The sequence below is a fragment of the Sinocyclocheilus grahami genome, unplaced genomic scaffold, assembly GCF_001515645.1.
Source record: "Sinocyclocheilus grahami isolate Dianchi unplaced genomic scaffold, SAMN03320097.WGS_v1.1 scaffold140.1, whole genome shotgun sequence".
Classification (NCBI taxonomy): domain Eukaryota; kingdom Metazoa; phylum Chordata; class Actinopteri; order Cypriniformes; family Cyprinidae; genus Sinocyclocheilus; species Sinocyclocheilus grahami.
Window position 1 is genome coordinate 843695 of NW_015505319.1, and position 16212 is coordinate 859906.

The window sequence follows — 16212 nt, forward strand, 5'->3', positions numbered from 1 at the left end:
ATCTATCGTGATGCGTATCGTATCGTGGCCTCTGTATCGTGATACGTATCGTATCGTGACTTTGCTGGTGATACACAGCCCTAGTATGAATCAGGGGAGAAATATGTACAGATCAAGCACAGTCTACAAGCAAAAACAGTCCAAAACAAACAAGTTAGTCAATTTTAATGGACAACAGGGGATATACTTGTGTCACTGGAGTAAGCATTAATATGGATTATGGACTCGTATTTTGGCCAGAAGTGATGTTTTTATGCTGAAGTGTCTTAATTATGGATTAACTTCTCAAAGATTCACAGCTTTTCGCTTCACAAGACATTAACTGATGGACTGGAGTGGTCTGCTCGGCACTGGCCATCTTTTGTCAGTGTCACATCAACATTGTGAATCAATAAGTGAATTTTGGCATTAAAGAATTATAATGCACAGTAAGAAATATAGGGACATTTTAATTTTTAGAAGTACCTAATGCTATCGAACTGAATCAGATGACAGCAAAAGTAATCAGTAATCAAAATGAAGGTAGAAACAAGTGTCCACAATTAAATATTGAATAATAATAATTTTAAAAAGCCAATAATCAGCATGGTCTATATATATACACGAATACCTATAACTAGCATTCAAATTATACTGAATAAATTCATTTTATTGTTTTGGAACAGAATTACCCCAAGGTCTTGAAAATCGTGCCAAACAACATAAAGCAGAATTATAAGATGGAAACCTCAAAGGTACTATGGAAGTCAATGGCTACCGTCAACTGCTTGGTTCCCTACATCCTTCAAAATATCTTCTTTTGTGTTCAACAAAAAAATGCATATAGATTTGGAACAAATTGAGGGTGAGCAAATGATGACCGATTTTTCATTTTTGGATAAACTATCCATTTAAACCAGGGGTGTCAAACTCAATTCCTGGAGGGCTGGAGCCCTGCAGAGTTTAGATTCAACCTTAATTAAACATACCTGATTCAACTAATCAAGTCTTTCAGGCTTATTTGAAAACTAGATGGTATGTGTGTTGGAGCAGGGTTAGAATAAAACTCTGCAGGGCTCCGGCCCTCCAGGAACTGAGTTTGACAGCCCTGCTTTAAAGGGGTCATATGATGCGATTTCACGTTTTCCTTTCTCCAATATTTTTTCTATTTAATTTAGCAATACAATAAAAATAATTTAGGCCACCAGTTTGTAAAAAGCACAACTACAGTAATGCACTTAAGCTGTACTAGAATAATCATTATCCTACAGACTTCTTTATAAATACAGCCATATGACAGGCTTCAACATCAGGACGTCCACTATTGCCTTAAACATGGCCATAAATTATAAAATGGTTATCGGTAATGGGCCAAATGCTAAGTAATGTACACTGAAGCCAAACCCCAAAAGTGTAACTATAAACTTCTTATGTCGACTGTATTCAGTAGGATTAACTGCAAAGAAGGTGTTTGTGTGTCTGTTACTGAACGTGGAACATGCATCAAGCTAAAAAAATTGTTTTTATTATTTTATTTTTTACCAATCAATTGGTGAGTACTTTAATCTGTTACTTTATTTTGCTCCATAAAAGCTAATATTGCAAAAACTGTTGATGAAAAGGTTTACAGTGAGTTTAGCACACTAAGTTAGGTAAAAAGGCGATACTTGCAGTGTTGAGAAGCACTGCGTTGTTTACGTGTGCGTTGTCAATGATACAGCCTCCTATAGCCGCTGAGCTGCGTGAACACTGATTTAAAGGGGTCTTTCTCTTTGGAGTGTTACAAGCTGATTGTGCATAGATAAGATCCCTGAAGTTGCAAAGACTGAAGACTGAACTTAAACCAAAAGAGATATTCTTTATAAAAGTTAAGACTCTGCCACGCCCCCCTAAAACGGCTCGTTCTAGCCTGCAGATCATCGGTCTAGAAAAGCTACAACAACAATTTAAAAAACTTTACAGCTCAAATAACACACATTTTTGTACAGAAATAATAAATGTGCTTTAACAAAATAAAAAAGTGCAATTCATTAATAACTATATGACAAGAATATGCCAATCATGTGCCAGTGATCATTTAATAGTTATATATTATACAAATATTTCCAGCAAAAATAAATATATGTGACCCTGGAGCACAAAAGCAGTCTTAAGTCTCTGGGGTGTATTTGTAGCAATAGCCAAAAATACATTGTATGGGTCAAAATTATCGATTTTCCTTTTATGCCAAAAATCATTAGGATATTAAGTAGAGATCATGTTCCATGAAGATATTTTGTAAATTTCCAACCGTAAATATATTTTACATTTACATTTAGTCATTTAGCAGACGCTTTTGTCCAAATATATCAAAACTAAATTTTTTATTAGTAATATGCATTGCTAAGAACTATATTTGGACAACTTTAAATGCGATTTTCTCAATATTTAGATTTTTTTTGCACCCTCAAATTCCAGATTTTCAAATAATTGTATCTCGGCCAAATATTGTCCTAACAAACCATACATCAATGGAAAACTTATTTATTCAGCTTTCAGATGATGCATAAATCTCAATTTTAAAAAATTGACCCTTATGACTGGTTTTGTGGTCCAGGGTCACATATTGCAAAATAAATACTATTACTATGATATAAAATTACTCATGATGTGACATTACATTTGAGTCATACATATCATTACAATGATCTAAAGCAGCTAAAAGTAAATGTTGCACTATATCCAACTATATTATATTAAAATGTATTAAATGCAAAAATAAAATTTAATTTTTTTTGAAGATTTTAAAATATATTTTTTTATACATTTCAATGCAAAAAAAATAAAAAAAATAATATATATATATATATATATATATATATGTTAAAACAAAAATATGAATTAGACCCAAAAATGTGCTTTAATGGCATTTTCCCCCTCCTTTTGTGATTTGACGTGGCAGGCCAAATCAAAGGTCATCACAGGCCCTGGTTTGGGCACCTCTAAACTAAAGTATCAAAGACCAAAACAATCTAAATATATCAATATCTGATTGTTTCGCCACAGTCCAATTTCACATTAGAGCAGACAAACAAAAACGAGAGTTGAATGTGCATTAAAGAGGAGACTGAGGAATGAGAAATGAGAAATGGAAATGAAGTCTCATCAGCGCATTACCCACACACACTTCTATGACGCTAGGAACACTGGGAATCATAAATCAGATTTAATTGCTCCTGCCTCTATCTGGACGCTGACTCAGATCTATGGGAGTCCTGGATGAGAATCGCACAGCCCTTGCACTGTTAGATGAGGAGCCAGAGCACCTCTTTAGCACTGAGGTGAAGACCACAGCAGATAATAAACCCCATCCATCTCACGCTGCAGCCTGACTCTGTTGTTTAGGAATGTTTGCGAACCAACGGTTACTGAAGTGTTACTGATGCAGCTCAGAAATAAAGCCTGAGAGCTGGTTGATATGAGAATGACAGACTTTAACCCTTCTGGGACCCAACACACACAAAAATGTTTTAGGATTTTGTTCCTCTCACATCATTATAGTGATTAGAGCATAATATATGACCTTTCATATAACTTTTTAAATAACTTTGCATAAACGTTTCTCAACTATGTTATTTAAAATAATACAAAATTTACTTATATAATATTTATTTCCTGATTTAGTACATCAGATTAGACCAAATTATATATACTGTATATAATTATATTTATAAATAAATAATAATAATAATAATAATAATATTTTCAATGTGAATAATAAGAACTTGACAGCTTTTTTTAGTATTTTTTTTTATGTAGTTTGTCTGTTGGGGAAATAATTAGAATAATTAATAACATTTTTACAACAGTCCTGAAAATAGTCACGTCAAAACTTACTGTTGGGGGAAACATGATCGACTTTTGAAACGTGAAAAACTTTAGTTCTTTTTTTTAAATCATATCATGTCAATACATATTTATTTATTCAGATACAATGAATAATTATATACAAATACTTACTATACCAATTATAAAAATGTATAAAATAATTATATAATATTATAACCCATAATAATATACCACAATATAATAATATACCACAATATAATATATATATATATATATATATATATATATATATATATGTGTATGTGTATGTGCGTGTGTTTGTATCATTATTGTTATTTTAATTACTTTTAACTTTTATCTCTTAAGCGCATTAAAACTATGACTTACAAAAAAAACGTACAAGTATTAAAATTGAAGCATATATGGTCTGAGATATATTCACAATAAAAAAAATGCACCTAAAGATAAATTGGCGGATTCCAGGAGAATAAATGAATCGCTGTTGAAATTGAAGAAAGGTCAAATTTGAACTTGATAGATCCATATGAGCACCATGGCTCAACGTGTCCGGAGCGAGAATGCATGCTAACCCCATGGCGCTACAAAACAAGTGATTATTAGGAGGTGCTCTAAAGACTACATGACACCAGCAGCTCATGTGAAAAGTTCACCAGATTTCTGAAGAAAGCCACAGGCGTGTGCAATCATTTGTGTTTGTTGACAAGAATGTTGGGAGGAAAATCAGGAATTGTTGAACCAAGTCGTCATTTTGAACTTCAGTATTTTGAGCAAAAGCCTTCAGGGTATTTTTAGTCCTACTTTGATGCATGTTTGGTGCTGAAACATTTGTGACTGTAAACACAGACAAAACAGAGATGATGAAAAATATCTGCCAAAATGTCCTAATTCATCCCATGTTGCCAGGGCAACAGACCTCTATAAGTCTAAACTAATTCCAGAAGAATTCGCTTCTCTTTGTAAAACACATCACTGGTAGTTTAAAGGACCACATGTAAATTCTGTTGCAAAACCTAGTGAGTTGCCTTGCTGTCTGCGGTCTACATCTGCAGCTGGACTTATAAAGCAGCACCCTGACTGAAACGAAACCTCATAAGGCAGGGGTGTCAGACTCAGGAGGGCCGGAGCCCTGCAGAGTTAAGATTCAACCCTAATTAAACACACCTGATTCAACTAATCAAGTCTTTCAGGCTTATTTGAAAACTAGATGGTATGTGTGTTGCAGCAGGGTTAGAATAAAACTCTGCAGGGCTCCGGCCCTCCAGGAACTGAGTTTGACAGCCCTGTCATAAAGGATTGATTTTGAACGCTCTGCATACATTATGGCTCAAAAGTTTTTGAAACAGTATTTTTAATGAGAGAAGCATGCATTAACTTGATTAAAAGTAATAGAAAATACTTTTATATTGTTGCAAAAAAATCTCTATTTCAAATAAATGCTGTTATTTAGACATTTCTATTCATCAAAGAATCCCATTTCATATATCACAGTTTCCACAAAAATTATGTTTCCAAGATTGATAATAATAGTGTTTCTTGATCAGCAAATCAGCATATTAGAATTATTTCTAATGGATCATGTGACACTGAAGACTGGAGGAATGATGCTGAAAACTAGACTATATTGGATTTTTTTAAGGATTCCCCCCACCCAAAACTGAATTAATTATAACCATTTTATAATTAACTTTTCTCTTCTGGCATTGTCTATCATCTTAGATAAAGGACTTGAAGCAGAGCCTAAATGGGATTGCTTTGGTACACAGAAAGTGACATCTGTGACAGTTACAAGACTACTGAGACATGCAGGTTCTCGTCTGCTTTGTTTTTAATAACCAAAAGTTGGAAATTTATCTTGATAGCTCAGGGCTATTAACAAGAAGGTTGCTAGTTCAAATGTGCAGGATTAAAAAAAAAATAAAACCTTTAACCCCAGGATGCTCCATGCAGACTGACCCTGTGAAAACTATCTAGCTCACTAAATGAACACCCATGGACTGAAAATCCCAATCTTGACTCACCTTCCAAGAGTCATAGTATTTACAAAGTACCACGCAGCTACGATGAAGTTTTTTTCACTAGATTTGCCAACAATCGCAAGAAGAACTGTGCATTGCACATCCTGATTATTCCGAGTAAACACCCAGTTCACAACAATAACAATAACTATAAAGGTAACTATAACAATAACTACCATCCACGCCAATGCGCAATAACATTCTCTTTATTCTAATAGAGTTATTTATTCTCCTCTACCGCTTTAGATGCTCAAGCTCTTGAAAGCAAGATGGATTCTGATTGGCTGTCAAAGTTTTGAACAATCATCAACTGGAAAAAAAGGGCTATTGTGTTGAGCTATTCTTTTTACATCTAGAACGATATTTAAAACTATATTTTTAGCATTATACATCATGTAGTTATCGTCCTTGGTGTGAACAGGCCTTAAGGCATGTTTTGTTGGTTCTGGAACAACAACAACAAATATATTCTAACCCAATCCAAACACCTAAACCAAACCCAGTTCTAAACCTAACCTAAAAATCTGATTGGTTGTCAGAAATAACCAGGACCCACACGGACATTGACTCAGTAACATGTGAAAACATTCTGAACATCTAAACACACTTCCTGTTTCTTGGTCTTTTCTCTGATTTGCAACACTAGTTTATTATTGTTGCATGGTCAATTCCAGATGTACCCATCCTTAAACAGCACAAAAAGACAAACTGTAGCTGCTCCATTCACAGCAACGGTTTTTCCCTATCTAAGTGGCCAATTCTTGGACAGAATAAGCCGTGATGTGGAAAAGACGTTATTTTGAGCACACGCATAAAGCACTACAGCACCAGAATTTCTGTGCTTCGGCCAAACCATGTACTGTAAAGCCATACATCAAGCAAGAATATTAACAGGCAAATAGAGCTTTGTCTTCAAGAAGTGCAATCACAGGTAAAAGTCACTTTTTTTTTTTTCACACAGCAGAACGCCAAAAAACAAATCCATCCGGAACCTGTGAGAGGAGCACTGTAGAAAACAAATGACCAACCGAGAACATTTCCTGAGGGAACCTCATCCAGTTCCTCCAGCTCGCGGCCCATCAGCAGGTAGAGGCTGTCCACGGTACAGCAGGCCATGTGAGGGATGCTGGGTAAAACATCAGCTACTGAACATCCTTCAGGCAGCTAAAGGTGAAAATGATCAACAAAAATCCCACATCAGCATTAGGACTCATATTACCAGACAGCATACATGATAACACACACACACACACATTTTAAAACAATTCTTTTTTTATAATTACATTTTTATATTTATATTTTATAATTATTCAAAAAAATAAAAGCAATACACAATACAAAATTTAATAATAATTATTACTATTATTGTTGTTATCATTATCATATTTTACTTTAATATTCAGAAATGCATTATAATATATTTTGTATATTACATGTAGCATATACAGTGGGGCAAAAAAGTATTTAGTCAGCCACCAATTGTGCAGGTTCTCCCACTTATTACAATACACAATTTAATAATAATAAAAGAAGAATCATATACTGTAATTGCAAATATTGTAAACCGTAAATAAGATAATTATTAGATTATTATTATTAATTACTATTAATAAGATTATTATTATTATTACTATTCAGAGATGTATTATAATATATTCTGTACATTACATTCTCACAGTACATACTTGTTTAAAAATAAAAATCAATTAAATAATTTTATTACAATACACAATTTAATATTAATAAAAGAAGAGTCATATGCAGTAATTGTAGATATTGTAAATAAGATTATTAATACTATTATTATTCAGAGATGTATTATAATATATTCTGTAAATCAGAATATATACATATTTATTTATATATATATATATATATATATATATATAACAAATTTTTTTATTCCAATATACTACTTTTACTAATAATAATAATAATTTAGTAATTGTAAAAATTGTAAATGAGATGTAACATTATTATTAAGAGATATAATGTGTATGTGTGTGTGTATGAACATATACAACATTATAACATTATTATTGAAGACTCAAAAGAGCAACTATTTCTTCACATAAATTAAATGAGCCTTTTTGCCCTTTAATATTTGATATCAAATGTCCAGAAACAAGAGACGCAAAAGTTTTTAATTTTTCAATTCAAATCACAATCTCAATATTTGTCACAATCATTGCCCTTCAGTCCTGAACCACATTTGTTTAAGTGGACGCTTCCTCTCTTAATTAAGAAATGCTCTTAATGGCCAATGATGGTGGAGTTTTATGCAAATTCGACTCTGACTCTTCAATGGATGTCTCAATTGTATGAGTCTTTTAATAGTTTCTGGGTAATAATGTAATAATGAGCTCCAGACAGCTTCAAACATGAGGGAATTAATTGGATATTAACCCGAACGAGGCAGTTCATTTGCCCGAGTTCAAGTTCAGCAGGGTTAAGGATTATTAACTGTGTGATGATTATGTTATAAATTGCATTCATTCTTGGATAAGGAAGCGGTCTGCGGCTATGAAGCCAGAAGCCTGCTCACCGCTCTGAGCGCCAGCGACGGGTTGTATTTGGGTCCGAGCACAAACACCTTTTGGCCTTTTCTGACGACGCCGCTGTAGACTCGTGCGAAGGCCACAAAATGCTCTTTGTTTTCCTCCTCGACTGCAGCTTTGACCGAAAGAGCCTCTGTCTGCGCACACAGAGCATCTGCAGAACAAAATAAAGTATAAATATACTAAGAATATCAAATAAAGAAGTCTCCAGGAGCAATCACAGTATGAATTGGACATATCATGATAGTTTAATGGTACAAAATTTGCCTTAGGAATATAGCCTGTGACACACAAGCTCAAAGACACCTGTTTTACTCATTCACTGTCACGCATGCAGCACTGAACGGGTTAAACTCTTGCCTGTGACAGCACCTCTGGCCGGGCCTGCTGGGGTTGAAGTCCTTCCAGCATCAGCCGACCCGGGACTTTCTGCGCTCTGATTGGCAGCTTGTCTCTCTGCGTGCCGCTGCCTGGCCAGTTCCCTTCTCTGGGCGATCTCCTCCTGAGTCAACGGCCTGAAGGTACGAAAACATCACAAACCATAATGCATGCTTATGAACCGCAACTGGACAGTGGGAGATTCTGTGCCCTTTATTAAAGGCTGACCAAGTCACCTGTTTGGTGATTCATTGGTCAGCCTCTCATATAATTGTGTGATATACTCAGCTAAAGTGCTAAATAGGTGGCTGAAAACAATGATTAATTAGCCAAACATTTATTAAACATGCAAAAGCAGAGGTTTTGCAAATTGCAATTTTAATGTAAAGAATTAGAACTAAAAGGAAACCAGATGCAAATAATTTCTGCAATCAAAGTGTAATTTTTGCAGAAAAAAACGCATGTATGTATTTTTGTGTATACATACTCCGTAAAATCACACTTTTATTGCAGAAGTTCTTTGCATTTTAGTTTCTTTTAAATTGATTTTCTTAAAATAAAATTGCAATCTGCAAAACTAAAATGCAAAGAAAATTTGCAATAAGTGTAAATTGAAGGAAAAAAAATGTTTACGACTATGCACACACACACAAGTGTATGTATATATACAAACCCAATTCCAAAAAAGTTGGGACACTGTTATATATATTAGGCTTGCCGCGATAGACGGTGCTGACGTCACTTTTCCATGTTTGTTTATTAACTATATGGCTAATTAATTATAAATTTAAAAAAATGAATTCAATGAAAAACAAATCATTATAATTTATAAATTAAAAGATTATTATTATTATTATTATTATTATTATTCTCAGAATTGTAATTTTGTAACTTTAATTTCCTTTACATTTTATATTCAAATTACAATTCAACTTCCTGTTGGATATGTCCAATTCAATTTAAATTTTTACTTTTAAACTTAAAAACAATTTAAACTTTAACTTAAATGTTCAATTTTCAATTTAAACTCACAAATTGCCAATTTAGAAATTTGCTCAACCCTGATAATAGATCATTGCACAATTTTAAAGAATATTAGCTCATTTTATAGCCATTATTATTATTTGAATGCCAAACATAATGATGTTGAACATGGATGTTGTCCATGTTTTAGCCTCTATTTAGTGTCAAATAATATGGTCAATTAAATTAAATCATTCATTAACATGCACAAAGTTATTTTTGACCAACTACAGAGAGTACATGTAACATAAAACCTTAGAGAAATAGCCAAAACCCCCAAAAACCCAAGACGAGCAGTTTTTGCGCTGGCCATTATCACAGACATCCAATTTCAGCAGCAAAGATAAGTGAATTGATTCAAGAATTTCTATTTCAAAAAGAAGCAGACATGCCATTATAAGAACAAAAGGGGGCTACAGACAAGCTTTAATAGAACACCAAACTCGTACAATCGTTTGAGATATAAATCTCAAATTGCTCAAAGTCAAACTAGTCGGAAGGAAAACTGGCTCAGTTCTCAACACACCAAAGAGTTACCATAGCTACCATAACTAGCCTACATAAAACATTAATATTGTGCTTTTATGCTCCTAAGCAGTAGATCCAATAGCAGATTTAAACCATGTTTACTTCCAAACCGCTGCCAGATTTGTTAAGGACTCATCTAAAGCAGAATGATGACTCCATCTGAGGAGATGACAGACGAATGCTGCTTACAGACCATAAACAAATCATCAAGAGGGACGCTGCAAGAGCAACATAACAGCCAACAACTTTTGCTTTACGTCTAAATATAGATCCTGTGTAGTCACAGAGCATACTTGCTGTAATTGGTTGGAAGACATTGCCAGCATGATGATCGTGAAGTGCCCCTTCCAGTGTCCTGTGGAAGCCACCTGCGCCCCTATTTTTTTGGACATGAAGTTTTAAGAGGTCTGGAAGCGGGTGCCAAGGGGTGCCCCGTCTCTGAGTCAGTAAATCCTTCCTCAGAGGAATCGGCCAAGGAGGGGCTGTCGCGAGGATCATTATCTTCTTCTCTCAGTAGAGTAGTCAGGAGCAGAACGATGTGATCGCTCGGCTCCGAAGCGAAAAGCTGAATATGCGCTGCATCTGCTGCCTACTTATACTCACGCTGTGATCAGCAGCAGCTGGATGCAATAATCGCATGCCAATGTGCATTGGCTCGTTTAGTTTACACTCGAAGTAGATTGGTCCCTCTAAGCGAGATCCCAATTTCGTCGGTCATCCGACGTGACGTCGAGAGTGACCGACTGAAAGGGAACAGGATTGCAGTGGTCACTCAGTAGGGATTAGCTAGTGTGGGATTAAACTTAAACATATTTTTACCATTATTTGAAAAATAAATATAATAATAGTAGTAATAATAATAATAAATTATTTTTGATGATTAATACAACTTCGGTAACGGGGTCAAAAAGCTGACCTTTGTGTCTGTAATGCTAGAGAAAAAGTAATGGGACAAAGTCTATCTTATTCATGGAAAGTGCAGACTGTAACTTCAGTCATAAACAAAGCTAGTTACGATGATTTGAGAGAACACTGTCATGTTGAAATATTAATCACACATTTGGGATGCATTAATTACATTATAATAGGACACAGTCCAGAGGAAAACCTCTACTTTTCTCTACTTTAAAAGCTGTTATTTTGTTCTTTTTAAATTGTAGTGCAATAGCAACTACAAGTGCGAAAACAACCATAAATAAACAGTTTTAGGTCTTAATCACACTCAATAGATTTTTTACCCACTTTCTTCCTTTTTTCAGCTTCCTCTATATTAGTGTTTCAATCATGTAGCGTGTCTCAAGTGTTTCATTTCAGTCTTTCTGCGAATCGTCATGTTTTCCTTTTCAAAGGTCTGAATGTGTCGCTTATTGGCAATAATGGAAACAGCATGAAGCTCGTTTACAAGCTCGGCCACTGTGGTTATGAAGTAATGGGTACAGAACCTTACAGCAAAGTCTTTAAAAACCACAAGCTGGATTGATTTTTTATATATATATAAATATATATATATATATATTCTCAAAGGGAGAAAAAAAAATTACAGAGGAATGGAAATATAAATTGTTTCTAAATCTGTACACAAGACACAAACTACTCGCGAAACACTTAATCGCCACACAAGACATTAAACTACAGATGTTTTCCACAGGAAACAACTGTCATGATGGAAATCTGCCAATTCAATATCTACATTTTACGGTTTAATTAAATTTCATATACAATAAATATGCTACATAAAAATAATTAGACATGCAAGCAACTGTTGGGCTCAAAAGAACCAAAGTACACAAATTTGACAAAATTTCCATTGTTGTATCTAATAAAATTAAAAAATAAAATTAAAATAATTGTATATATATAATGCACACATATATTGACATTTGCATGTTTACAATTTTTTCAAATAAATTGTTATTGCAATTCGCATCATGACTAATGTATCTGAAGCTTAACTTATGATACTAAAAGTTAATTTGCTCATATGCTCATATATTATTTTTTTCATATGTGTGTCTGTGCATGTGAGCACTGAACAGCCCAACCAATTTTCTGCCTACCGACTGCCTTGTGCCATTAATAAAAACCCCTGGCACCAGCAGCCAATCAGGCGGGCCAACATATTAGCATTCTCTGCAGGGCATGTGTAAGAGTGGTTGACAACACTCCCACACACCAAATCAAACACCACACACACACACACACACACACACACACACACACACACACACACACACACACACACACACACAGACCCACATTGATCATTGCTATGGCAACCTCAAAGGTGGAGGAATGCATTTGTGCTTTGCAGGTTTCATGATGCAGTTCATTCAATTGGAAAAAAGGAGAGCAAAATAACAGACTTGACCTGAGTATGTTCCATATTCCTCACAATGAACTGAGGTGACAGGCAAGATGTCAAATCTGAACGAGGAATATTAAATGCATAACTACTCATATTTTTTCATAATGTTCAAATAGAACAAAATATAATTTTTTGAATCGCCAACATATACTTCCAATCAAAGGTTTATTGAAATGTTTTCGAAATAATTTTTTCATGCATTTATCTGATCAAAAATACAGTAAAAGCTGTAATATTGTAAAAATGTTAAATAACTGTGTTCTATTTGAATATATTTTAGAATGTAATTTATTCCTGTGACGTAAAGTGGAATTTTCAGCATCATTACTCCAGTCTTCAGTGTCAAATCCTTCTAATATGCTAATTTGCTGCTCAAGAAACACTTCTTATTATCAATGTTGGAAACAGTTGTGCTGCTTCATATTTTTGGTGGAAAATGTGATACATTTTCTTCAGGATCCTTTGATGAATAGAAAGTTCAAAAAGAACAGCATTTGATCAATTTAATGCATCCTTGCTGAATAAAAATAAATAAATAAATAAATAGATAAATAAATAAAAATAATACTGAGCCCAAACCGTCTGAACAGTTGTCTATATAGGTAATAAATAAATAAATATGTTTTATTCATTTATCTATTTTTTGAGGGCAATTCAATAAATTGAATCAATCCGGTTGATCGATCTGGTTTAGCAGATTAAAATTAGCTGGCTGAATCCGGTACAATGCTTTAAATGGAAACATTTATGTTAAAAATTGTACACTCTAAAAAATGCTGGGTTAAATTCAACCCAGTGCTGGGTAAAATAGGGACACACCCAGCAATTGGGTTGTTTTGACCCAGCAGTTGGGTTACTACCCAGAAGGTTGGGTTAAATGTTTAACTTTGACCCTTCTGGGTCAAAACAGCCCAATTGCTTGGTTTGTCCCTATTTTACCCAGCACTGGGTTGAATTTAACCCAGCATTTATTAGAGTGTACACTGTCCCTTTTCAAATAAATAAACTAAACTAAACTAATCCAATTCAAATTACATTAGGTATTAAAAAAAAAAAAAAAAAAAAAACTTTCTGGAAATCTGGGTATGTAGGATTTTTATTCAGGCTACATGTCAAACAGGTATCCACAAGGGATTTTCAATAAATGCTTCATTACAAACAAAGACATAAAAAACAAACAAACAGTTTACTCCTGGCATGTTTCGTATGAGTTCGAAAACTCACAAAACTCACTCAACAGAAGCCTCTATCAAGACGAAGAATCAAATTAACTACAAGTGGCACTGCCGCTCTTGCTAAAGTCTCCCTCCGGCACAGGATTCTGGGTTTGCTTAAATAACACTGTTTTGATATGTAAAGGCTGAAATGTGGGTCAGGGCATAACGCTAGCAGCTGCTGCCGTCGTTACTTTACAGGCTGAAATCTGAGATGCACTGTGGTCTAAACGAACGCTTTATGTCCATTTTCTCAGCCTCTCTGTTTGCAATGCCCCTTTCTCTTAGTTTTATCAGCTCACTCCAAAGGGTCAAAGGTCATCTGATGTGAGAGTTTCTACATGCACTTGATGCTATCGGGCTAATGTGCTTCTGGACAATCACATTTAGATATGATGTTTTGAAAGAAAATATGGATTGAAAGCTCATTTACAAGCTGGAACCTCCCTCACCCTTCACTCGCAGAAGAAACGCTCGCAGAGCCAAGAAAACAAATATATGGGCACTTTTGGCCCCTAGAAATATAACTCCCTCAAATAACCTTTTCAAACTCACTCATTTATTTTAGCTGTCTACAAAAACTGTCCAACAGTTCTGTCATGTTTTCTTTTTTACCCTAAACTGCCATGACCAAATTTCCACCACATCTCAAATCACCACTAATTCTACAATGGAAATGACAATTTAAGCATTTTTTAGAACAAAACGGCCAACTTATTTGTCGAATTTCTCTAACTTCACAGCTAGCATTTTATGTATAGTAAAATAAATAAATAATAAGAAGAAGAAATGATATGTTAATACTCTGTTCACACATTGGAAATGGCATTCATGATACTTTTTATAAATGTATATATTTACATTTGTAAATATATTTTTCAGTTTATACATAGGAATTAATATGTAACATTTACAAGCACAAAACGTAAATTTTTGTAAGTTTTTATTAATGCTAAAACATACAATTTAAACGCATTTCAACGTTTAAAACGTAAAAATCGCTACGTATTTTTAGCTAAAAAAAAACGTACAAATATACAAATACGTATCTTTTATATCATTAAGATATTCGTATCAATGCATTTTTATCATTTGATCAATAAGCGATTTAGATTTTTAGACCCCTTAACCTGCCCCCAAACCCATTTTACAGCGAATATGCATTTTTATAATTTTATTAATACGCAATTTAGATTTTTAGACCCCGTAACCTACCCATTTTATAGCGAATATAAAAGGATATAAAACGCAAATGACCGAAATATGCAGGAAAATAACCATTTTAGTAACATAGCATTAAAATATTTTTAGTCTCTAATCCCACCCCTATAAGCCTAAACATTTCTGTACAGTATAAAAAACATGACAGACAGATAAATGCAATTACAATCATTTATTTATTGCAAAAATGTCAAAAGCAGCACCAAATGTAATCCAAATGATGCGTTGCACCCGCAGTCCTCTCTGGCGGAATACAGTAGGTTTGTGTGATCCAGAGCAGAATTTATGTTGTTAATCGCTGAAAATATTATCCAGATAATTTTCCCCATCCACTCCGTGAACTCGTGAAGGCGCGCGCGCATCATTCAAACACACCTCACCAGAAACACGGCTTGTTGCAACCTGTGACGAATGCAGGCAAGAGCCAATGAGCATTCGATTATCCTGCTGTAAAACATGTCGTTTGAAGCGGCAACATTTGAATTTGTAAAGAGCGCGTCACTCAGTCAGCGCGGGCTTTGCTGCTCACGGTCACTGGACTCGCTGGCTGCTCGGGATGGAGAAGCAGATCGCCGAATAAAGGCTTGGATTTGGGTCTGTTCCTCGCAGACGTATGGATTAGGAAGATATGGATTATAGCGCACTAATAAAATTGTTTCATTTCGCAATTATGTTGCGTTTTTGGTGTATTTTATAGTTCTATTGTCAATAGTTCTATCGTCAGTCACAGCATGTCGGAGAAAACGCCTTTTGTGGCCCATGACAATCAAAGTAAACATTACATGACAAGTAAAGGTTAAACGATTGCAGAAATTTTATTTATTTTAAGGTTTAAAGTGAAGTCTTGTTTAACATTATGTAGGCATATTCTTGGAAACGAGCTGGCTGCAGAAATCACAACAAAACGAAATGTCATAATTTCATAAGTAAACAATTTAATAATGCAATTGAAAACAAGTTAATTTAAAACTAAATTTAAAACTAATTAAATTACTGCCGCGATTTCAATATTCATAAGGATTCATTTTTAGGTGTCGTCAATACGTCAGTTTTGTACGTTAAAATGCTGAAAATACGTAAGT

The 16212-nt window shown here is 34.3% G+C and overlaps 1 protein-coding gene across 2 annotated transcripts in view; it reads right to left on the minus strand.

Moving 5' to 3' along the window:
- Window positions 1-16212, minus strand: part of efl1 (elongation factor like GTPase 1) — a 122348-nt gene that overhangs the window by 62690 nt on the left and 43446 nt on the right. The window contains exons 13-15 of one of the 2 annotated variants that reach the window (XM_016280409.1): window positions 8774-8916; window positions 8389-8555; window positions 6872-7007 (exon numbers count right to left, since the gene is read on the minus strand). In XM_016280409.1, coding sequence (XP_016135895.1) covers window positions 6872-7007; window positions 8389-8555; window positions 8774-8916 — 446 coding nt within the window. Of the gene's footprint in view, window positions 1-6871; window positions 7008-8388; window positions 8556-8761; window positions 8917-16212 lie in introns of both variants that reach the window. The other variant, XM_016280408.1, reaches the window with a different exon arrangement.